We start from the raw sequence: 27421 nt of genomic DNA, 5'->3' as shown, positions 1-27421 counted from the left end.
GAAAGAAAAATTTTGACCAAAGCAAGTATAAAAAATGCGTATTGATTATGTTCTTTTGTCGATAGTTATAGATAGATATCAGGAAGATATTTTTAGTGATATATCGACAGATAATTTTCCTAACAATAACAGACTTCAGTATCATACATGTACACACCAAGTCATATGAGCCTAGGTTTAAGTTAAAATAAACTTATCGCGTTTTATACAAGAACTGCAGAAGGGTAAGATGAAAAAATGTCACTGTGATCTTGACCTTTGACCTTTTGACCTCAAAATCAATAGGCCTCCTGTGATCCATGCTAGTATCATACACACCAAATAATATGAGCTTAGGTTAAGTTAAACTAAAGTGATCAGGTTTACAAGTAGTCAACAGACGGATAGACAGACAGACAGGCACTTGGCATGATACCATAATACGTCCCATAGGATGGGTGTATAAAAGAAAGAAAATGAAGACTGGACAAGTTTCTCATGATAAAGCCATGAATATAGCCATCATAAATGATGGGGAGAACTAGATTATCAATCTGTGTTGTAAATGCTTCTAATAGAGAAGTAAGAATAATGGTCCATGTGATGGGTATCCAAGCACTACTAAATGATGGTTCAACTCCAAGGAAGATTGATAATAATGCACATACTATCAGCTGAGACACCACAGCACCTAATGTCCCTTCTATTGTTTTTTTAGAACCTGCAGATAGATAAATACAAGTACAATATCATCCCTTTGCACATTCATACAGTTGAATTGAACTCCCTTACATTTATATTAGGGAAGCTATAATTGGTGAACACTCTTAAGTAACATCTACAGAATGAATTATCAGTATAAATATTGCTCTATGGAAATCTACATTCAAAGAAAATATTGTGAAAACAATTTTCATTATATTCTAGGAATTAATTCCACATGACAACAGACCATTATATTGCAGCCTTGTAATTCATTGTTGGGTCGGATGAGAAAATGGGCCAGGCAAAACCAGCCACTTGCCTACAAAAGAGAAAGTCCAAATTTCCTTAATGATAATACAATCACCTCAGGCATTCATTCTATAGGTTATTCATCAAATTATTGTATTTTCAGGGGGGAAGAGGGGGGCAATATGTATCCCAATCACATTCTTGTAATTTCAGACGGCAATGCATAAGTTTTCTCATCACATACCCACTGTACAGTCATTTTCTTGACAAGTTTGGTCAAAATACATATTGCCTTGGGAAATATCTAGGGTAGTATGTCTCCAGAGCACAATTTCTTGTAGTGTTTTAATATTCACAAAACATTCATTTGATACCGGGGGGGGGGGATGGGAGTTGGGCACTTGCATTGACAAGTGGATACCATACGCGACCCCAAAACACGTAAAAAAGGATGTCTTTTTCAAGATAGGCATGTTACATACGTAATATAATGAGGGTGTCAAAAACGCTAAAAATAATTTTAAAAGGGTATCTATTTCGCTAGGAAGTTATGTGTTTAGGGTCAAACTTGCGAGGGTGTAAAAAAGACTATATGTTTTATGAAGGATGTTCTTTTTATCCCAAAAGTCAACACTACATGTTTAGAGTGTGTGAGGACTAAACCCCATGATGTAGGTACATCTGTGACATAGCAATTAAAACATTGCTGTATTTGTTTAGGAGTCCAATTCAGGGAATACTTGCCAAGGGTATATTTTTGTTTCCAATACTTTTTAAGGGTAGGGTTTCACATGCCAATACTTGCTCAGGGGTGCATTTCAGAATATGGAAAATACTTGTTTAGGGTGCTTTTTGAGACCCCATGGTTGCGCATGGTATCCACTCATCAATGGAAGTGGCTCCCCAGGATTTGATATTTATTCTAAACCTGGGGAACGAGCTGACCACCAGTGTGTCTTGGCTCTCTTCCACTGTGTGTTATAAATTTCTTGTCTTAAAATATACCTTTTGAGAATGAACTTTTTAATAATACAGATCATAATAAATTAGCCTACAATTTAATTAGCATATAGGAATTACAATCTTTTGAGAAAAGTACTTGTTTTGCTATTTGGTAACATCCTTATCATGACACTGAATGTAGTGAATTGGAGGCATTACCCTTGTTGGGGAGATGGCTGCAGTTAATGGCCTGAACTGCGGTTTTATACCCCTTAAAAATAACATTATTAGAGGATCCAAGACATTTCTTCCGAAGCGCTATCAACCATGTATCAACCATGTATCACCCAATAATCCCACTAATGTAATATTTATCCTCTGCAGGCAAGCCCGAGGGTTAGACCATAAACAACTGCTGTGATATTACGTAAGAACAGCTCGGCCTTTTAGAATTTCATCATTGTATTTGATATCTAATCAAATTCTCAGAGGCATATTGTATTTTGAAATCCAATGTTATTTTGTTTTCAATTTTGAAGAAAATCAGCCCCAAAATAAGGAAACAAAGAGAAATGAAACAAGAGTGTCACTAAGGTGAGCACATATTAACACACTCGCCTGTAACACAGAAAATTGAATTATTGGTCAAGCAAGAAAAGTGAAAGGTGGAGACTTCATCTGTGACCGCCTGACCTCAAAATCAATAGAATTCCTGGGATCTTTGCTGGTATCATACCCACCAAATTAAATGAGCCTACAGGTTAAGATAAACTAAAGTTATGTTTACAAGGACTTCAGAAGGGTAAGATGAAAACATGTCACTGTGACCTTGACCTTTGACCTTAAAATCAGTAGGCTTCCTGGCATCCATGCTAATGTCATATGAGCTTAGGTTAAGTTAAACTGAAGTTATCACATTTACAAGGAAAAGTTAATGGATGGACAGACACCGAGCGTGACACCATAATACGTCCCTAAACGGACATATAAAAATGATGGCGAGTTTGCTCGAATTGGCAAGCTGTGTTATTGCGGTTTTAGTTCTTTTGGGACCCACTGAAGTCAAGAAACACATGTTTAGATAATTAAATAACTTGCCCAGGGTGATTTAGGTGGTTCGTAGCGGGTTTGCCTTCTCTAACGATGGTCTCATCAGTCAAGTGGGTCTATATTACAAGACTTCATTGCATGCACTCTAGAATAGGAACCTGGCCAGAGTTGAGATCTTGGGATGGCTACTGGTTCATAATTGCTTTAATATGCATTGTGCAAAAAGGGGAGGTTTATTTTTAATTGGTCTATTGCCAAGTCGTCCAGTTGTCAACTAGTCTACTATCATTTGGTCTAACGTCAGTTCGTCCACTATCCACAATTTCTAAATGCCATTTCGTCCACTCACCATTTTGTCTAATAACCAGTTGGTCAAACAGTCATTTAATCCATATAACATTTGGTCTAACATTTAGGCCGGTTTTGGGTACACGTGTACACGCCCAGTCAAGTCAGTACATGTGTAGTGAATTCCGTGACTGTGTACAAGGTAAGAGCATCTGTATAAAACTTGCGTGGGAGTTGTAAACAATTGACAATTACTTAATTGAACACAATTCTATTTCTGCAATTGTCCTGTGTCTAAAAATGGATTATCAATCATATCATTATCAGAATTAATTCTCAAATATTGTCATAACTAATATTCCACAAACTTTTCTCACAATCGTTTTATCAGCATATAATAATACCAATTCAAATGAACATCTAGAGAAAATTACATATGATATTCATTTCCATCGATTTGGAGCTCATTTTGGATCCAACTACATCTCAGTCGAGTTGGTCTCTGCTAGTATAGCACTTGTTGGGCGGCAAGCAAGCCTGTCGTTTCGGGAGAGTGAGTGTAGTAAGGGACTTTAGTGTGTGTGTGAGTCTGGACTGTGAGTTGACCGAAAATTGTTCGGATTGACTATGCTTGATTCTTTCTTCCATGTTATTTTATTTCAAACGTACATGTAGATGTTGTCATCTGCAAATATCCTTGTTTTGGATATTTTGGAATTTGCTTGGATACCCCTTTTTTTTAGTTGTTTTGTGATCATTGAAAATCCAGATGATCTTTATTGCTCTGCATCTAGTCGCTTGTGCAACGCTTGCCCGACCCTCAACGCATAGACGAACAGCCAAACAGTTATGAGACGAATTGGTCATAGACGATCTGGTGAATAGACAAAGTGATGATTGGACCCAAATGGTTGTTAGACTATATGTTGATGGATGGAATGGCAATACATGAAGGTAGACCATGTGGTGAGTGGACGACAAACGGGATACAACCTAGAAGAATCTACTCACCAGGCCATCTCACACGCCCATATTTTGATCCAATGACAGATGCTGCTGTATCACCAATACCTGTTGATAATACACCACTGTACAAAAAGAACTTGGATTCTGAAAATAATAATAAAAAACCCCACATTATCTCATTATCAAAGAAATAAAGCACCACATTGCTGGACATCACACTAGCACAAAAGTGTCTTGGGCTCCATCTTACAAAGAGTTTGATCCATTGTAACTCATCCATCCATACAATAATTTTTCTACAGGAAATTTGCACAATCTGCTGAGTAAACAAAGAAAATCACACTGAGTCTTCATGAGAACGATAAATGCATGAATATACATCATATCTAGATAATACTTGTAACAGATTTGCATTTTAGATGTTGACATTGCTGGCCATCCATATTTGTGGTTGACCAGATCAATTGCAACTCTTTGTGATAGAGGGTCCAGCGCATTCATAACATTGCATACAAGCATCTGTTAAACTGAAAACGCATGTTTCATTTAAGTTTTACTCCACATGCAGGTTGCTATTAAAAAGACTAGTAGTGGATCTCAATGAGAAGTGTATGAGATTATAAGGATGTATGACAGATAATATTGCTTTGATACCTCAGTCATATGTGATAAATATTACTAGTACATCTATGTCCATTGACCCAAAATGACCTTTGACCATGATCATGTGACCTAATACATGTGCAAAACAATCATTCATACTTGATTACCCTTATGTCGATGTTTCATGAGCTAGATCCTAGCGAGAGTTCATTGACCTTTAAATCATCTTTGACCTTGGTCATGTGTCCTGGAACTCGCACAGGATGTTCAAGGATACTTGATTGCTCTTATGTCCACATTTCATAGATCCATAAAACTTCAGTTATGATGACAATTCCTCGAATAACCCCAACATGACCAAAGTTCATTGACCTTTGACCTTGGTCATGTGACCTGAAACTAGCACAGGATATTCAGTGATACTTGACTACTCTTATGTCCAAGTTTCATGAATCAGATCCATAAACTTTCAAAGTTACAATGGTAATTCAACAGATACCCCAACATGGCCAAAGTTCATTGACCTTGGTCATGTGGCCTTAAACTCGGACAAGATGTTCAGTGATACTTCATTACTCTTAAGTCCAAGTTTCATAAAGAAAATCCATAAAATTTTGAAGTTATGATGGTAATTCAACATATACCTCCAACTTGGCCAAAGTTCATTGACATTAAATGACCTTTGACTTTGGTGATGTGACGTGAAACTCAGGTAGGGTGTTCATTAATATTTGATTTACCTTATGTCTAAGTTTCATGAACTAGGTAAAGATATTTTTTAAGTTGTGATGACATTTGAAAAACTTAACCTTGGGTTAAGATTTTGATGTTGATTCCCCAACATGGTCTAAGTTCATTGACCCTAAATGACCTTTTGCCCTGGTCATGTCACCTGAAACTTGAGCAGGATGTTCAGTAATACTTGATTAACCTTGTGGCTAAGTCTCATGAACTAGGTCCATATACTTTCTAAGTTATGCTGTCATTTCAAAAACTGAACCTTCGGTTAAGATTTGGTGTGGACTCTGTCGCAGTCTGAAAAGCAGCGCCTATAGTCTCACTCTGCTTGTGGCAGATAAAATTTGTTTAAAATGGGAAAACTCCAGGAAAAAAGGAAAAGTTGGCAGGCCTGAATAAAATGAACATCCAAATGTTTGGATGAATAGGAAAATATGTGGAAAATTATTGCGGTAGAAAATGCTGAAAAATAAGCATGGCATTGCTACCAGATGTAAGGACGCTGTATTAGAATTATATGGAAATCCATCAACATCACAATTTTTTTCCACAGGAAATTTGCACAATGTTTCATGAAAAAAAAAAAAAGCTCACTGAATTTTATAGAAACCAATGAAAGTATGAATATAAATCATATCTAGAAAATATTTTGAACAAACACATATTTTAGATGTTTACGTTACTGGCTTTCCTAAGTTGTGGGTGATTGGATAAATCATAACTATTTACAAGACAGCGCCCAAGTGTTTTTCCAGGAAATGATAGTAACACATTGTTCCTCATGGACTGATAGTGGCAATTAACTTTGACTCTTCTTTTTCATTACTAAAACAGCATTTCTGTAGCTTTGAATCAATACATTGAGAGTAGCTTACCTTATTAAAAAGAAATACATTTTGACATTGGGAATTTTTTTGTTGTAGGTCAGGATTTACTACTAAATGAGTTTAATTTAATCATTATTAGAGTCCACACACATGAAAGCATTTCGTACTAATTTAACTTTTTTTGATGATGCTCAAACTAGAATCATTTCAAAACTTCAGGTGAGTGTTGAATAACAAATAATTGCCATCTAATTGTACCTTCCCTGAAATCCTTGATTCTGATTTGCTGGGTTTTTGTTCCACACACAGGATTTAACAAAAATCCCTCTAAATATAAATAATAATTGCCAATTTGATGAAGAGACTTACCAAACTCTGCCAGTGAAGCATCATTCGAATAATGCAATGGTTGATAAAAACCAATCAGTAGACATATTGGTGTTAATATAGCTATCCCAGAATCCTGTTCATTAGTGAATGCCGACAGTGCATCATGGATCAGATCACCATATGGCTGCACTCGGAAGATCCTGATATACTGTAAAAAAGATGAGGAGATTCTATGATCCATTTGATTTTATCCCACATGGTCAATATTAGTTTGTCTACAATCACTTCATCCATTTGATTTTATCCCACATGGTCAATATTAGTTTGTCTACAATCACTTTATCCATTTGATTTTATCCCACATGGTCAATATAAGTTTGTCTACAATCACTTCATCCATTTGATTTTATCCCACATGGTCAATATTAGTTTGTCTACAATCACTTTCTCCATTTGATTTTATCCCACATGGTCAATATTAGTTTGTCTACAATCACTTCATCCATTTGATTTTATCCCACATGGTCAATGTTAGTTTGTCTACAATCACTTTCTCCATTTGATTTTATCCCACATGGTCAATATAAGTTTGTCTACTACCACTTTGTCCAGTTGATTTTATCCCACATGGTCAATATTAGTTTGTCTACAACCACTTTGTCCATTTGATTTTATCCCACATGGTCAATATTAGTTTGTCTACAACCACTTTGTCCATTTGATTTTATCCCACATGGTCAATATTAGTTTGTCTACAACCACTTTGTCCATTTGATTTTATCCCACATGGTCAATATTAGTTTGTCTACAATCACTTTGTCCATTTGATTTTATCCCACATGGTCAATATTAGTTTGTCTACAATCACTTTCTCCATTTGATTTTATCCCACATGGTCAATATTAGTTTGTCTACAATCACTTTCTCCATTTGATTTTATCCCACATGGTCAATATTAGTTTGTCTACAATCACTTTGTCCATTTGATTTTATCCCACATGGTCAATATTAGTTTGTCTACAATCACTTTGTCCATTTGATTTTATCCCACATGGTCAATATTAGTTTGTCTACAATCACTTTATCCTTTTGATTTTATCCCACATGGTCAATATAAGTTTGTCTACTACCACTTTGTCCAGTTGATTTTATCCCACATGGTCAATATTAGTTTGTCTACAACCACTTTGTCCATTTGATTTTATCCCACATGGTCAATATTAGTTTGTCTACAACCACTTTGTCCATTTGATTTTATCCCACATGGTCAATATTAGTTTGTCTACAATCACTTTGTCCATTTGATTTTATCCCACATGGTCAATATTAGTTTGTCTACAATCACTTTCTCCATTTGATTTTATCCCACATGGTCAATATTAGTTTGTCTACAATCACTTTCTCCATTTGATTTTATCCCACATGGTCAATATTAGTTTGTCTACAATCACTTTGTCCATTTGATTTCATCCCACATGGTCAATATTAGTTTGTCTACAATCACTTTGTCCATTTGATTTTATCCCACATGGTCAATATTAGTTTGTCTACAATCACTTTGTCCATTTGATTTTATCCCACATGGTCAATATTAGTTTGTCTACAATCACTTTATCCTTTTGATTTTATCCCACATGGTCAATATAAGTTTGTCTACTACCACTTTGTCCAGTTGATTTTATCCCACATGGTCAATATTAGTTTGTCTACAACCACTTTGTCCATTTGATTTTATCCCACATGGTCAATATTAGTTTGTCTACAACCACTTTGTCCATTTGATTTTATCCCACATGGTCAATATTAGTTTGTCTACAATCACTTTGTCCATTTGATTTTATCCCACATGGTCAATATTAGTTTGTCTACAATCACTTTCTCCATTTGATTTTATCCCACATGGTCAATATTAGTTTGTCTACAACCACTTTGTCCTTTTGATTTTATCCCACATGGTCAATATAAGTTTGTCTACTACCACTTTGTCCAGTTGATTTTATCCCACATGGTCAATATTAGTTTGTCTACAACCACTTTGTCCATTTGATTTTATCCCACATGGTCAATATTAGTTTGTCTACAACCACTTTGTCCATTTGATTTTATCCCACATGGTCAATATTAGTTTGTCTACAATCACTTTGTCCATTTGATTTTATCCCACATGGTCAATATTAGTTTGTCTACAATCACTTTCTCCATTTGATTTTATCCCACATGGTCAATATTAGTTTGTCTACAACCACTTTGTCCATTTGATTTTATCCCACATGGTCAATATTAGTTTGTCTACAACCACTTTGTCCATTTGACTTAATCCCAAATGGTCAATATTAGTTTGTCTACAATCACTTTCTCCATTTGATTTTATCCCACATGGTCAATATTAGTTTTCTACAACCACTTTGTCCATTTGATTTTATCCCACATGGTCAATATTAGTTTGTCTACAATCACTTTCTCCATTTGATTTTATCCCACATGGTCAATGTTAGTTTGTCTACAACCGCTTTGTCCATTTGATTTTATCCCACATGGTCAATATTAGTTTGTCTACAATCACTTTCTCCATTTGATTTTATCCCACATGGTCAATATTAGTTTTCTACAACCACTTTGTCCATTTGATTTTATCCCACATGGTCAATATTAGTTTGTCTACAATCACTTTCTCCATTTGATTTTATCCCACATGGTCAATATTAGTTTTCTACAACCACTTTGTCCAGTTGATTTTATCCCACATGGTCAATATTAGTTTGTCTACAACCACTTTGTCCATTTGATTTTATCCCACATGGTCAATATTAGTTTGTCTACAATCACTTTCTCCATTTGATTTTATCCCACATGGTTAATATTAGTTTTCTACAACCACTTTGTCCATTTGATTTTATCCCACATGGTCAATATTAGTTTGTCTACAATCACTTTCTCCATTTGATTTTATCCCACATGGTTAATATTAGTTTTCTACAACCACTTTCTCCATTTGATTTTATCCCACATGGTCAATATTAGTTTGTCTACAACCACTTTGTCCAGTTGATTTTATCCCACATGGTCAATATTAGTTTTTGTACAACCACTTAGTCCATTTGATTTTATCCCACAAGTTCAATATTAGTTTTCTACAACCACTTTCTCCATTTGATTTTATCCCACATGGTCAATATTAGTTTTCTACAACCACTTTGTCCATTTGATTTTATCCCACATGGTCAATATTAGTTTTCTACAACCACTTAGTCCATTTGATTTTATCCCACAAGGTCAATATTAGTTTTCTACAACCACTTTGTCCATTTGATTTTATCCCACATGGTCAATATTAGTTTTCTACAACCACTTTGTCCATTTGATTTTATCCCACATGGTCAATATTAGTTTTCTACAACCATTTCATCTGGTTATTTTTTGGTCTAATTGCCATTTAGACCATTTATAATTTTGATGAATGTTAATGAACCAATTTTTCATTTGACAAAATTATAGAATAAAAACCAAGAGAGGACAAAAGTAGTAATTAGACCTACTTTGTATTAGAATAATAGAAAAAGACTAAACTAGAAATATCACTGAAGGTGACTAATACCCCTGCCCTATTGCGTTACCTTGGAAAAGCAGATTTGAACACATTCAGAAAATGAATCTTGCATGTCTTTATCTTAAGATGAATGTTCGTGTCAACTTTAATGAGCACTGGATAAAGACTAGGGAATTAGTTTGATCCACAAGGAGTTTTCCAGGAAATTTGGCTATAATACGTGGATAGCATTGCAACACAATTTCTCACAAAGCAAAAAATGTTTCTTTTACGCATATCGTTAACTCAAGACCAATGTGTGAGCCAATGTATGAATTGATTTTATTATTTTCTTCTGTATTCATATCATTCATAATACAGTTTTCCATAACACAACAACATAATATCATAACAAGTGGAACACCTCTGCAGTCTCGCCTGCATTACGCGATTTAATATAGCAGCAGTACTAACTTTGAAAACTACTAAAAATAATCATTCACAAAAACACTATTCATATGATGACATAATACCACGTTCATTGACCATAACATAACATTTGAACGGTGACTTAAGACTTGTCAACTACACCCATGTCCACATTGCATTCACTCTATCCATAAACTTTCAAAGTTATGATGGCAATTCAACAATTACCCCAACATGGCCAAAGTTTATTGACCTTTAATGACCTTTGACCATGGTCATGTGACCTGAAACTTGTACAAGATATTCAGTGATACTTGATTACTCTTATGTACAAGTTTTATGAACTAGATCCATAAACTTTCAGAGTTAGGATGGTAATTTAACAACACCCCCAACACGGCCAAATTTCATTGACTTTAAATGACCATTGACCATGGTCATGTGACCTGAAACTCGAGCAGGATGTTCAATAATACCTGATCAACTTTATACCTAAGTTTCATGAACTAGGTCCATATACTTATATCTAAGTTATGCTGTCATTTCAACAAGTGGAATGCCTCTGGCCATCTCACCTGCATCACGCGATTCAACATAGCAGCAGTGCTGACTTTGAAAACTACTATAACCCTTAATGACCTTTGACCTTGGTCATGTGACGTGAAACTCAAACAGGATATTTGATGATACTTGATTAACGTTATGTCCAATTTTAATGAACTAGGTGTATATATTTTCTAAGTTATGATGACATTTCAAAAACTTAACCTCAGGTTAAGATTTTGATGTTGATTCCCCCAACATGGTCTAAGTTCATTGACCCTAAATGACCTTTGACCTTGGTCATGTAACATGAAACTCTAAAAAGGATGTTCAGTAATACTTGATTTACCTTGTGGCCAAGTTTCATGAACTAGGTCCATATACTTTCTAAGTTATGATGTCATTTCAAAAACTTAACCTTGGGTTAAGATCTGATGTTGACGCCGCCGCTGTCGGAAAAGCGGCTCCTATAGTCTCACTCTGCTATGCAGGTGATACAAAAACTGAACATTTGGTTAGATTTTGAAAAAAATTCTCCCAACATGGTCTAAATTCATTGACCCTAAATGACCTTTGACCTTGAACATGTGACCTGAAACTCAGGCAGAATGTTCAGTAATACTTGATTAACCCTATATTCAAGTTTCATGAACTAGGTCCATATACTTTCTAAGTTATGTCATTTCAAAAACTTAACCTTAGGTAAAGATTTGATGTTAACACCGCCGCTGCTGTTTATCAACATGTGTAGAGAGCTTATGATATTAAGAATTGAGAGTTGACTGACAGTATAGGATGTTATGAGAATATTTAGTATTCAAGTAATATCTAAACATTCCTAGGCATGAGACTTATATACCACATGGTGAAGGATAGATAGGCTAATTCGGGGCCTAATCCCATCAGTGAGGTATATGTATGGATAGATAGTGAGACAATAGGTTCACTTAATGCTAATAGTGCTAAATAAACATTTTACAGAGCACTTGAAAACATCACATGATCAGAAATTCATTCAATCTAATTAAACTAAATATCGTGCAGAAACCAAATAATTTAGAACTTTGAACCAATTCGCGAATTTAATGAGCTGTGACTTTTGATCTTTGACCTGCGGACTCCAAATTTGAACTTGACGCCTGTATTTTGGTGTCGTCTACCTACACATCAAATTTTTTAAAAATACATTGAATGTTTTTCGAGTTATTGCGCATAAACCGACTCGCATATTAAATGAGCTGTGACCTTTGACCTGCGAACTCCAAATTCGAACTTGGCCTGTATTTTGGTGACATCTACCTACACATCAAATTTTTTTTTTAAATCCATTAAACCTTTTTCAAGTTATTGCGCGGAAACTAAGTTTGGTGACGGACAAGGGCAACACTTAATGCCCCCTCTGTCTGCGGGGGCATAAAAATAATGAATGCTCTATATTCGAGCTGAAATATATTTTGTATACTGACTTCAAAACTTGACATTTAAAGCTCCATATCAGTCTATATTGATTAAGATATGAATCTCATCAAACAGGAAATGCGAGCACAAAGGGTGAGCGAAAACTCTATATATGTAGTGACATAAAAAGAAAGTTTTCCCCTCACCTTATTTTTTTCAATCCTTTTACTCCTCTTATTTTCCTATTTTCTTCTATCTTTCTCCTTTTTTTCAATCTTTCTCCCCCTTTTTTTTGCTCCGCCAATTTTTTTCAGGGGGAGGGGTTGGGACATATGCCTCCTGGCTCCCCGTAGCTATGCTACTGCGAAGATTGCCAAAACGAATGATTATGCTAAGGTGACATAAAAATTATGATCAAATTCTGGGATTCATAAAGAATTGGAGATCACTTTTTACGGCTTTTGATTCCAAGATACTCGAGAATGCCTTGAGGACTTCTTACGTCCAATTCGTATGATTCTATGCACTTCCTTTGTCTAGGGGGTTATTGTCTGGGAGTACTTGTCCGGGAGGTAATTGTCCAGGGTCCTGATTCGGTTATTCATTTATTTATCTTTTTTACAAAACCACTATTCTTTCTCCTTTTAGGTCAACAGGCTGTTTTTCCTTTATTTTTCTTTTACAAGTTTCGTTCTTTTGATATCCAAGCATCTCTTTGTATTCATTCAGCTTATCATTTCTTTTGAAATTAGTTAGCTTGAAGACTTCCTATTTCTAGTTGAAATAAATAAATCACTCGCATGCCAGGACAAGGCCTGCACAGGAGGTGACTCCCCCAGTGCATATGGTCAGCTCAATGAGCCGGCAGTATGGTGGGTCAGCCCACTAAGCATGTACGTGGCCACTCAGCCCTGGCAGCTCTCAGTACTCCAACCAGGGAGGGGACGACTCCCCGCAGGTTATAGAGGCACACTCGCTTGCTTGGGATTGATACGGAAGTGCAAGTTCAATAGTTCACCGAGAGATGGCGCTATTGTGCAAAAATCTGTGCACAATATTCAAGGGCAAGTCATGAACTAGCAAAAGTAGATGGATATATCCAATGATATCGTAAATAAGAAAATCAAGTATTTTCATGATGATTTGCACACCAAGTATGAATTAAATGACACTACTACTAATCGTACTAGGCATTTGTATAACACCATCTATCTACATGTACATGAAGACATCTATTCCAAAGTAAACTATTAAAGTTACTATCCTGGCTCTTGCTCAAGCTGCTGTTTCCACTCATTCCTGCTTGGTAACCATTCATATCACCTGGGTCTAGTGCTGTGCAATGTGGGTAAATTCCTTGCTGAAAGAAAACACATTATGGCTTGGATTTGAACCCACAACCCTCTGATCCACTAAACCACGACTCCCCCACAATTAAAATTTGAACACTATAGAAAAAAAGTACTGACCTCAGTCAATATGAAGATACATGTGAGTCCAGTGGCAGCTAGAAGTAATAACTGCGGATCAAGATGGAGGCCAGGGATAAACACTGCTACAGCTAAAATATGAAAGATCTTTCTAACTTGAGTTGATGAGGTTTGATTGAATATCACCACTCCAATGCCAACAGTTATCAGAATTAACCAGATGTTGATTAGAATGATCTGTAGAGGAAGATAGAAGAATAGCACTCAACTAAACACAAACAAATATAATGAATTCAAATGCAAGGGAAACAGATTTCGAACAGTGCCCTCCTATATCTGTATGTATGGTTTTGTCATAAATCTAATTTGAAATTCTGTAATGTTTTATGTGTCATTATGTGTCATTATTTTCAAAAACATAACTTTATCATATTTTTAAGAGGTTTATTATAAATAATTTCATCAGTGCATTTCTTATTATGTATCATCTTTATCAATTAATTTCTGTGCAATTTCTATGTGGATAATTTTAATTGTAAATGTATTTTTATCATGTATATTGAAATCGAGATCTTGTAAAACATGTGTAATTCTGTTTTCACTGCAAGATATGTCTTCCTTACAAGTGGTATGCCTCTGGCAGTCTCGCCTGCATAACGCGATTTGATAAAGCAATGCTGATAGCTATTTGAAAACAGCTATTGAATAATTATTCAATATAGAAATTATTCATATAAAATACAATGTCCATTGACCCTAGATGACCTTTGACCATAATCATGTGACCTAAGATGTGTGCAAAACATACTTAATTACCCCTATGTCTATGTTTCAAGAACTAGATCCATAAACTTTCTAAGTTACAGTGCCAATTCATCAAAACACGGCCAAAGTTTCGTTGACACAAATTCAAACATTTATAACTCTCTGGCGGATTTATGTCAAACATTCACAAATATTCTTCTGTATATTTTCTGCTTTTATTTCAACACCTTCAGGGTAAACTTCCATTTTAAGTTTGGCTTTTTACACCATTTTGTCTACTTTTGTGGAGATTGCTGAGAATGTAATTTTTATACTGCATACCACTCGTCGTATTAGCATTTCTAAGTGAGGTAATGTGCAATATTTGAACAATTTTTATCTGTTGACTTCAATCGTATTTTCTTCAAGAGCTTTAATTCTTCATTGTCCCACAGACTACATTTCATGTAGTGTTTGTTTTTACTAACTGCCACTTGCCTGGCACTGGCCCAAGCTCTAACTTTACTATGCAAAGTTTAAGGGAGATTCCTAGCAAACATTACCTTCTTGTGAGGCATGGCGAGTGCAGCAAGCCAGGGCCTCTTGACAGCTGAGCTGAATCATATATTCATGAGGAACGTCTGTCTAATGAATATTTATGAGCTCAATGAAATATTTATTAGTAACCAATACATTGACCAATGAAATGTCAAAGCTGTTTCATCTGGGGTTCGGAACAGTCCACTAAAGGGGATATAACCAGCAAAATGCTACAAGTAGTGGTACTACTACTACTACTACTACAGTACTAACATTTGAGTACTACTACTAACATATCACTGTCCCGAAACTTCCCAAGAGATCGGCTTGGTCCACAAGGGGTAGCACCAACTGAACAACTCGATTCCAGCATTCCCTCAACGCGGAGTTAATCCATGTGACGCAAAGTGGAATCGCATGAAAGATTACACTTTTTCCATATCGTGTGGTAGTCCAAACATTTACAAACATCTCGTCCTTTCAGTGCAGATTTAATTGCATCAACATGCAATTCCTTAAATTGTTCATTATTCAACATTTTAGAGGCATATTCAATGCTCTTTGATATTTTGTCATCACTCTTCGAAAAGAATCCATATGATTCTCATTCAAGAAGAACTCATGAATATTCAATATGACGTCATAGCAGCCCGTGCTCTCATTGGATGATTTTCACCAACCCATCTTTGGTCAGAATATTGGTAAAAACAATAAAAAACAAAGGAAAGTTGGTGAAATTTGGCTCAGAAGTCAAGAGGCCCTGGCTAACTGTGCTCGTCAAGCCTAATTCACTTCGCAAACTATATCCCTCGCTTTGCTGGAGAGAAGCTGCCAGGGCCTCAAAAAGAAGCTAAGCAAAATTGGGCATTTCAAAATATTCATATTTCAAATCTGGATAAAATATTTATATTTCAAATCTTGATAAAATTTTTCTATCAAAACTCATATGGTTAATAAATACAGAAGGGGAACATAATTAGCCACATGGGAGAATCAAGACAAAACAAACAATTCTATACATGGGACTACATGACTTTTTTTTTACTCAATTTCAATTTAACAGAAACTTGAAAGTATCGCTTATTTTGTTAAATTTTCTTTTGGATAATCTGAAGCTTGGTCATCATTTTACAGTGTATTAAAAGAAAATTTTCAAATATAAGTTCATTTTACATTGCCTGTGAGTGGACATTTCAAATGTCACTCTATTAACTGTCACTCTGTGAATAAACTGGGTATGGGTTCACGCTTTAAGTCGTAATAAACAAAATAACACATCAATTTTTTAATGTAATGTACAGCTAGAACAGAGAATCCAATCAATAACTCAAGCTTGTGATAACCATTTTAAAGTTCACAGAGTTTGAGCGATATGTTTTATCCTAAAAAATGCATGCTCAAACTCTGTCACTCCGTAACCATGTTTATGAATATTCATATCTCATTAATCAAGTGGATGGCTGAAACAAATTATTTTTAAAAGTGGGTTTCAGGAACAACTGTCAGGTACCATTTCTTTGCAAATAATGATTCAAATATGGGGGATAAATTTGTTTAAATGCTAAGATTTGTTTCTGAATGTCACTCCCGTTACTTTGGAACTGCTCTAATCTAGAACTTCATTCTAAGTAACTCTTTCAACATTAATCATGACAAGAAGATCTATTTCCAGCATAGAAAAGGAGTTACTTGAGAGTCCTGACTTTATTGGTGGAATTTCTACATGTACTGCTGTGGAAAAAAATTGATGAATTTTTAGCAAAAGTAAATAAAAAAGAGTGCACTAATGGAAAACTAATTAGGAGGCAGCGTAGCTCAGTTGGTTAGAGCGAATGTTTCAGATAAAATCGTAGATCTCAACGTAAGGGGTTTGAGTACTGCTCATGCCGAAACCCATCTGATGCTATAGCATCGTGTGTTAGCGTGCCTCACCACTGTATTCAGTGCAGGTGTAATTGCAGTTGGAAAACATGCTGTCCATCGAAAAGGATGCAAATGTTGGTCCCGTGTATGGGAGAGTCCACAACCTATGCATGTTAAAACCAATACACTATTTGTCAAAGAGTAGGGTGTTCACCCGGTGTAATGTACCTGCTGGTCCTCGGTATTACGCGTGAAGCGTTGTGGCCCAGTGGATTAGTCTTCGGACTTTGAAACAGAGGGTCGTGGGTTCGAATCCCAGCCATGGTGTAATTTCCTTCAGCAAGAAACTGATCGACAATGTGCTGCACTCAACCCAGGTGAAGTAATTCCTTAAAAAGCTGTGTGCGCTATGAACGCCTAGCTTAGCCGGGTAATATAGGAGCACCTTGAGCACCTAACAAGGTGGATATGTGCGCAATATAAATACCCTATATTATTACAATACTGCAAGAATCTTCAGGATTGAAGGAGGCAGTCAGTGTAGCTTGAAGAACTTGAAAGCATTCAATCGTCACAGAAAGTAACCAAACAGTAGGCAGACATGCAATCTCAACTCAATAATATCAACTGTGCACTTACGTCAAGATGTGACAAACTTGAGTCATCATTATTTGATCATCAAACAAGAACGACAAAAAAAGATGTTAAAATCTTGGCCCTGGAATAGTGACTAGAAAGGAAATGCAACACCCTCACTGCACTCAAACAATTCATTGAACCAGTTAGAACAGTACTCCAGAAGAATTTGTATCTGTGGTATCACAGAGGAACAAGGAGAAAACACTGATCAGCTCAAGATGTTACGAAAAAAGTATGGAGATCGACCCGAAGGCCACAGACATCGACTGTAGTCATCGTGTTGGAAAGAAACCAGAGAAAAAAAGGTAAAAATATAATGATAAAGTGACACATTGTGGAATTATCGTCAAGTTATGTTCACATCGTATGCAACAATTGATCCTCATACGCAGAAAGCTAAAGGGATCAGGAATCTCAATCCAAATCCCAACAATTGTTAAATACATCAAATCTGCATAGAGCCATTGACTCTTAATGGACAGATTTATGTTCAACCAACTGATGCTGGCAGCAAGAAGCATGTGTGATTACATGCAATGAAGATTTGAAGTCACTGTAACAAAATGCCACTTTCCTTTTTGTCTCACCTGCATAGCAGAGTGAGACTATAGGCGCCGCTTTTCCGACGGCGACGGCGTCAACATCAAATCTTAACTTAAGCTTAAGTTTTTGAAATGACATCATAACTTAGAAAGTATATGGACCTAGTTCATGAAACTTGGCCATTAGGTTAATCAAGTATTACTGAACATCCTATTAGAGTTCCATGTCTTATGACCAAGGTCAAAGGTCATTTAGGGTCAATGAACTTAGACCATGTTGGGGGAATCAACATCAAAATCTTAATCTGAGGTGAAGTTTTTGAAATGTGATAACTTAGAAAATATATGGACCTAGTTCATTAAACTTGGACATAATAGTAATCAAGTATCACTGAACATCCTGTGCAAGTTTTCAGGTCACATGATCAAGGTCAAATGTCATTTAGGGTCAATGAACTTTGGCCGAATTGGGGGTATTTGTTGAATTACCATCATAACTTTAAAAGTATGTTGGTCTAGTTCATAAAACTTGGACATAAGAGTAATCAAGTATCACTGAACATCTTGTGCGCATTTAAGGTCACATGACCAAGGTCAAAGGTCAATGAACTTTGGCCATAATGGGGGTATCTGTTGAATTACCATCATAACTTTGCAAGTTTATTGATCTGACTTTTGAAACTTGGACATAAGAGTAATCAAGTATCACTGAATATACTGTGCAAGTTTCCGGTCACATGATCAAGGTCAAAGGTCATGTGAGGTCAATGAACTTTGGCCACATCGGGGGTATTTGTTGAATTACCATCCTATCTCTGTAAAGTGTATTGGTCTAGTTCATAAAACGTGGAAATAAGAGTAACCAAGTATCACTGAACATCTTGTGCGAGTTGTAGAAGTTTTCAAAGTCAGCACTGCTGCGATGTTGAATCGCGTGATGCAGGTGAGACGGCCAGAGGCATTCCACTTGTTTACTTTCTATTCTTGTAATCCTCCTTTTTATGCAGCACACACAATTACATGTACATGTATCTTGAATGGAAAATGATGATTATCTTTTTCATAACCTAGACTGAAAGCTTCATGTACATGTACTTCCTGCTATACATTTTGTATTCATTAATTTTAAAGAATTTGCCATACCTCAGACAAATTTGAGATATTATTCAGGTATGCTCCTTTAATGACATTCCAGAGTTTTACGAAATATACCAATACCTCCATATAATGTAAATAATTGTAAATTGATATTTATGTATTCTGTACTATATGTATACATGTTTGTATGTTTTTGTGTAACATGAGTGGAAACTCTGAATTCAACTTGGTAGATATTTTTCCATTTCAATCCACATGCAATACTAACCTACATCAAAAGTTAACAAAAAAAAACACATTCCAAATACATGTTAACAATAGATATTATTGCTCTAAATTCTGAATGTCCCATGGATACGTCTGATAATCATGATGCAATTTTGATCCTTATGAAAACTTTATTTTATATACAACAAACTGTAAATATTAGAAAGAAAAAGCTTCGCAGAACATGTCCATAATGATATCCACACATGACATGAAAATCAAGAAAATTGACATGCCTTTTTTAGATAAAAAGGGAACAAAATTTGGCAATAAAAATAAAGAAAGTAAAATCTGACAAAATTAAAAGGTGATCTGTCGTATTCATGACAGACCACCCCCAAAATAGATAGTCACAGTAAGGAAGAAAGAACATTAAAAGACACAAAAAGAAACATAAAAAGGTAAAGAAGGAAAAGTAAGGGGAAATGATAGAACATAGATGTATAAGGAGATATATAGGAGGGCAGAAGAAGAGAGAAAAAAAACTTTAGGTGTAGGAAAGAAGGAAGACACAAAGAAACTAGGAAAGAAATCAAGAAAAAAACGAAGGAAGAAAGGCAAAGGAAGGCAGATACATACATCCATGCAGTTTGATTGTTTTGGGTGTGATCCCCTGATGTCACAAAGGTTTAGTTCTTGTACAGAAAGAACTTTAATTAATGGCCTGGGGTGATTTAAGTTTTTCATGGTTCAAAACTTTGGTATATCTCCTCTTAACAATAATTTTGCATATGTTGAGGCACCCCCCCCCTGGTAACAATATCAAAATGAGTTTGAAAAAATCCAACAAAATGGCCACCCAAATGTTTGTATGTATAAATAAAAGAGCATATGTCAAATGGCTACGGAGAAAAATGTGTAATTGCTGAAAATAGTTTTCAGCTAGGATTCCATGATTTGACAAAGATCAGTTTATTTTAATGTACAAGAACTAGATCTACGTGTATGATAAGATGTCCAGTGACATTTAACCTTGATTTTAAAGTCTTTCTCATGAAATAATTGTTTGCTGCAACTAACTTCTTTTACCTTTAACAACTTACTCTTTTTCTGTCAGTGAGAATAAAATCTAAAAGCCAGAGAAAAGGGTTTTCCCCTATCCTTATATAAAGCCTTGGTAACTCAAAGAGAAAGATTTCAGCTGCTACTCCAAGGTAGAAATAGAGGCTCCATTTCCATCTTTTCTTATCTGCTGTGCTGAAAATGAAAGATGATAATCAGTACGGTTAATAGATATCACATTATAATCGGTTTAGGTGTTGGCTTGGTTTGATTGACACATAATTTATCCTAGACTATAAACAACATTTTTGAAAATGAGAATATAAAATTTTTATGGTTGGTCTTAAAACAAAACATCTTTCAAACACCTTTTTTTTGGATATAGAATAAAAATATGAACTTGATCCATCAAACTGTTTTGTAGCTATCACTAGAATGCAAAGAGACAGAGGCATTATCAGACAGGACAATTCAGGTTAATAGAGGAGAATAGGATCTTTGAAGTATTAGGTACACAATTTATTTTCAAAATGATTATATTTTCATAAAAGAATAGGACGGAAGCTCTAGTTAATCAAGGAAAGTGATGCAAATTGAGCACATCGAGTCCAAACAGTGATGGTGTTCATTTTCAGCAAATAAATTATCAACATTGTGCCTTGACTGCACAGAGCACTGGAAATAACAGATTACATATACTCTTAAGTCAGGATGATAGATGGCGCTATGTAAATGCCTATTATCAAATGGGTTCATAGATGTAGCCAATAATAGCAAGTGCATATGCAACCCACAAGGTCTTGTTAAATTCTATGCAACCTTTCAACTGTGTACTTTTTGATATAGCACTGTACATCTTGGGTGAATTATTTAACACATAATATAACAAGCAGTACGCGTCCGGCAGTCTTGCCTGCAATTTACGATTCAATACATCAGTTCACGAATGAAACATTAAACATTTATGCTCATGAATAGTTATCTGTTTAGGCATTTTGATGTTCAGCAATATATATCATATATATTCTTGTTAGTAAAGTGTTTACTTTTATCATCAAATTGTTGAGTATATGTCTATTTAATGCTCCCATAAAAGTAAACACTTTACTAACAAGAATATATCTGTATATGATATATATTGCTGAACATCAAAATGCCTAAACAGATACCTATTCATGAATGTTAAATGTTTCATTTGTGAACTGATGAGCTTAATTTCTTTTTAAGTGCATGCATACTGTAACTTCAATTGGAAGAAATCATAAGTGGTAAACACTTTACTAACATGAATATCAGTATGTAGGACTGGGGTGAAATTTCATGGTATCTTTGGAAGTTTTAAAAGGTGAAGAAATAAAATATCATCATTGATTTTAACATATTTTCAATAACATATTAATAATTAACATACACAAAAATCAAGTTAAAAACTTATAAATCGCTCCAATACATTATTTGATACATGTTTTGGATTTCTCTCTAAATTTCCTAATAAATGGTACCAGTTTCATGAAAATTGGTCAACACGTTATGATGCAGTGGCCATTGGAAACTGAAGGTCACGCCCATTTTTGTCAAAAGAAGGAGAAAAGGGCAGGCCGTAGCGCGAGAACCGACGGACCTACTGGACTTATTTTTTTTGGTTTGTGCGTGGGCCATGGTGAATTTTATGTGTACCAATTTACAAGAATTCCGAGAGGGTCGGGTGCAAAATTGCACATTCATTGGGTGAATTGGCATGGAATGACCCTTCTGTAATAAACTTTCAAAGTTACATGTATGATGGCAATAGACCAGTTCGGAGTTACTTCATGGACAATTTTGGTCAAATGACCTTTCATTTCTTTCATTATGATAGGCAGATTTCAAAGCAAGATATTACGTAAGCATGCCTTACATAGCAGGATGAAGAAATTGAATAGACCAGGTGACTAGAATAGCACATCAATGAACCCTTTATGAAGTTATTTGTTGCATCCCTACTTTGAAATGCATATCATAGCATGTTGCACAATGTACTTGGCAAACTGTGAAAGACCAGTCGTTCGTGGACGCATTGTTGTTTTGGTATGTAAATTAAAAACACATTTCAAAAGAATATAAGAATGATCAAGACATCAAAGTTGGTGCTTATCTCATTAGATTTTAAACCACCGTGTCATTTTAGTACAAATGACCTTCCTCTGATCATGCGTAGAATCTTTTGATCATGCGCAGAAAGGAACTACAAACTGGCTTATTCAACAAATACCATCAACATAGCCAGAGTTCATTGACCCTAAATTACCTTTGATCTTGGTCACGTGACCTGAACCTCGGGCAGGATGTTTAGTAATACTTGATTACCTTTATGTTCCTTTATGAACAAGTTGTACGATACTTCAAAAACTTAACCTTAGGTTAAGATTTCAGTGTTGTGGGAGGTGTGAAAGCTCAGTCGGTAGAGCGGGGGTTTCATATTCTGGTGACCCGAGTTTGATTCCCAATTATTGAACTAGTGCCCTTTGGTAAGGCATTTAAATCCTCTTTACCAGGTCCTTCCGAAAGGACCTTAAGCCGTCGGTCCTCTGGTTGCTTGCTTGAAAGCATTCATGCTTTCATAGCAATCAGGATAAAAATCACTACCTTTTACAATTTTACCAAAAAAAATTACCAAAATTTTGAGGTTTTTTGGACATCATTTCCAGCAGTCAACGATTTTCGTCTGTCCGCCATTTTGGACCTCGGTATCATGCTGTTACATTTTCAAAGGTAGAGGGCAGCCACACAAGACCATGTTGTTGAATCAAATGATGTGTGTATGTGAATATTTTCGATAAGCTCAACTGCGCCTGGCCTGGGCCAAGACAGCTACAGGGATAGGGTACGGTACCGGCGCGGCGAGGAGGGTATGATCGAGTGTGATGAAGTCAAGTGCAGTCACGATGTGTGAATTGTCATGTTTGTAGCGAAGTTGTGTTTTCTGGGGTTTATGGCCATTTGTGGTATAGTGGTTCTGACTCTCGCTTTTCAAACAGAGAATCCTAGCCATGGCGTGTTCTTTAGCAAGAAATTTATCCACTGTGCTACACTCGACCCAGGTGAGGTAAATGGGTAAAGGCAGTAAGTAATTCCTCAAAAAGCTTTGCGCACCAGAATTGGTAGACTAGCTTAGCCGGGGTAATATAGGAGCGCCTTGAGCACCTAGCAAGGTGGATACATGCGTTATACAAATCCTATATGTATATCATTATTTATTTATTTAACATTCGTATTTTGAGATTTTTGAGGAACTTCTGTTGCTGTTCTGTGTATTTTTTGAAAAATATGTTTTCAGTGATTTTCCATCTGAAATGCCACTTTCCGTTTCAAAAGGCCCTTTCCGTGACTTCCGTCCATTTTCCCGCGATCGGGGAAAATCAATGTCCCTAAAAACCTCATTCTGTTATGCAAGTGTATTTGGTTTATTTCCTTTGTATATCCAGTGCGTTCCAGAAAAAGGGAAACTGCGATTCCCACATTTTTTTTCTTCAAAGCAAATTAACTACGATATTTCATTTACGTCATGATAAAATTCAATTATTCTTCCACAATTTGATACCTTATATATGTGACGAACACTTTTGGTTTGGTTTTATTTACCGTATAAAAATCACAATAAAATACATTGCACAAGATATGATATATAAACATGCACATAAAAATATACGGATGCATCACTCTATTCAGAGCCATTGATATAATGGCTCTGTTCTGAGCAAGACAAGTTTGCGCAGAAAAATTGGACAAGATTGGTTCTTGATACGACAACCGTGCTTACCATATTTGATGATTGGCTCATTAGTATTTATTTTGTTTTCTTTGTTAAGTTTCTCTCACTGATCCCTCGAATGAGAGTGGATTCAGATAAACACATGTTTTTCTGCACAAATCATTTCTGAAGGGCCTCGATATTCATTCTTTTTAATCTGCCACGCGTGAATGATTTGCTAAGCTGTTGGTCTCAAAGAAAAGATGAGATTCCAATCTTACAATAAGTATCAAATTAAAATCATATATAATAATTGTGAAATAAGTCTCTGAAAACAGGTTTCCTTTTTTGTGGGATGCACTATATACCTGAACTGTATGTATTTATTATGAATGTACATATTTTTTTAATGGAAAAGGATATAATATAAATTTAATTGGAAATGTTGCAAATACCCTCAAGTGCAATACATTGCCATAAATAAACTCTTATAAGTTTGTGCCTGATATCATATATATCATCAATATAAATTCAAATTGTGATGTAGATTATTTTGGACCTACCTTTTGTCAATGTAGCCTTTAGAGTATGCTAAATTGATTTCATTAAGTTTTGTCACCACATACATCACCACAATGGCTATGTGTATACAAGATGTCAAACAAACCTGCAATAGAAACATAAAGATAAAAATATGGCAAAAACTGACCATTTACAATAAAAAAAGAGATAATAATCCAGACTACAGTCTGACCTCTATTATCCGGCCTCCCTTATCCGGATCTCTCTATCATCCGGACGCACACTTGCCGAGATTTAAAAAAAAAAATTCGATCTAGTACATGAGGAAATGAGATTTCAATCTAAAGTCAATCCTATACGTAAACTCACTTTGATTAAATATATTTTCCAATATAGTCTTCCTACGACAAAATTATTTTTCATGAAAATATCTCATCCAAATCACAGTAAGAACTTAGGCATGATAATTTCCAGTAAATCAGGGCGCAGCGCAAACATTTCATCACGTTTCTCTTTTTGCTTCCAGAGAAAAACACATGTCTTATTAGCTAACGTTAGGACTCGATACGAACAGCGACATTTATTACGTCAGTGTAACAATGGCTGATATTGCAAAGCTGTGATACCCGCTGCGATGATTTAATGGTAAAACTTAGTTTCATCGAGTCATTCTATTTCTTTTGAGGTATTCTCGATGTATACTTCAATCATTTCAGCAGGTAAATCATCCAACAGTTTTGGCCATCAATCAATTTCATTTCCCTAAAAAATACCGCCTATAATTTGCACTGACACTGCAGTTAATACTGTCTGCACGCCCACTACAATAAATAACGTGTAGCTACCGCCGTTGGCATTGGGAGGCAGCCAGCAGCGCAGCTGATCTGGATAAATCCCTTATCCGGATTGGTGGTGGTCCCAACGTGTCCAGATAAGAGAGGTCAGACTTATCTCCTGGCTGCACGTGTGAATTCATGAATCTATTTCATTCTTGCAGAATCTACAATAATCTGATCTAGACTCGGTCTGAATTGATTAAGGGTGACTTTATAAAAAGGGTAAAATATGGTTTCAAAAATTCCCTTTCACAAATTGTATCTGATTGAAATATTACCTTTTAAGTATAAGATAGGTATCTATTTGGTGTAGATGATTCTACCGGTATCTTTGTCTGAGCTATTAGTAGGTGAGTGACATATTACCTTCCTAATATAAGATAGGTGTCTATCTGGTGTATCTGTATAAGCTGGTTCTACTGGTACCCTTGTCAGAGCCGTTAATATCTGAGTTATAAAGAGAGCTTCCCCAGCTGTGAGACTACCAGGCAAGAACATCAACAATGCACTGAAGAACATCAATGCTGCAAACATAAAAATAAATGCATAGAATAAATTTGGCCCTGTCTCCTAAATCATTTGGCTACAACTTCACCATTATGGCAATTACCATAATTGAAACTTGATTTTTATTGTTACTGAGTCTTGCTATCATGGTAGTTAGTAAAAACAAAGTTAGAATAATGATCAAAACAGGACCCTAGATTTACAAATGTAAATCTGTGCAATCTGTTAAAAGCATAAAATAAAGCATGTTACCAAATGACATCAAATATACTAACAAAAACTTGAGAAGAATGGAAAACTATGGTATTCACAATTACATGTCAATAATTGATTATCTTCATTGCCGGGCCCACAATTAATTTGGCAAAATTAATTTTTGGAGGATAATTATTTCTGATTTCTGTTTCGAACAATAAAATGTGATTTTTCATTTCCATTTTTTAACAAGGTATAAGTGATGCCGTGTCTCGCCCACTGTGAAAGTAACCAGAAATATCGTGATTTATGAGGGCACGCAATAGCATTGTATCAAAAGTTCGTTGTAAAATAACTGGGATGGAATAACATTTGTCACTAAAGTCTTGCACATAAACTTTGTTGACTTCAAAACAACCTTTGTCCTTTATGTGACCTCTGAACACAATAACATGCAAGTCTCCTACATGTAAGTACAGCTACATGTACAACCCAAGTTTGGTTAAAAAGTGACTTACAGTTGTGACATTATGTCATATCAATGACCTCAAAATGACCTCAGACCGTACAATGTGACCTCTGACTACACCATAGCCTCCTGTCGAGGCCCTGTCGGCTGCTCTTTGAGCAAACATGGCGAAGCAAGGGAGAGAGCGAAGCAGAGCGCCGTGAGACAGGGCCTCTTGCCATCTGTGCCGAATTTCACCGACTTTCTTTTGTTTTTTATGGTTTTTACCAATTCACTGACCAAAAACTGGTAGGTGAAAATCATCCAATGAGAGTGAGGGCTGCTATGACGTCATATTAAATATTCATAAGCTCATCTTGAATGGCGACCCTTGGATTCTTGGCGAAGAGTGACAACGAAATATCAAAGAGCATTGATTATGCCTCTAAAATGCTGAATATTGACCGATTTAAGGATTTGCAAGT

General features: G+C 35.7%; 1 protein-coding gene across 1 annotated transcript in view; it reads right to left on the bottom strand.

The window, feature by feature from the left end:
• Positions 1 to 371: 371 nt before the first annotated feature.
• LOC121414784 (dolichol kinase-like) overlaps positions 372 to 27421 on the bottom strand; it is a gene marked incomplete at its 5' end in the record, with an annotated part of 52141 nt that continues 25091 nt past the window's right edge. Inside the window, 8 exon segments of the mRNA XM_041607842.1 lie at positions 372 to 514; positions 516 to 700; positions 4225 to 4323; positions 6717 to 6885; positions 14043 to 14240; positions 20740 to 20893; positions 24992 to 25095; positions 26153 to 26310. Coding sequence (XP_041463776.1) covers positions 476 to 514; positions 516 to 700; positions 4225 to 4323; positions 6717 to 6885; positions 14043 to 14240; positions 20740 to 20893; positions 24992 to 25095; positions 26153 to 26310 — 1106 coding nt within the window.

This window comes from Lytechinus variegatus, chromosome 5 (genome assembly GCF_018143015.1).
Source record: "Lytechinus variegatus isolate NC3 chromosome 5, Lvar_3.0, whole genome shotgun sequence".
In the NCBI taxonomy this organism is placed as follows: Eukaryota; Metazoa; Echinodermata; class Echinoidea; order Temnopleuroida; family Toxopneustidae; genus Lytechinus; species Lytechinus variegatus.
The sequence above is the reverse complement of the archived record's forward strand: the minus strand, read 5'-3'. Positions and strand labels throughout refer to the sequence as shown.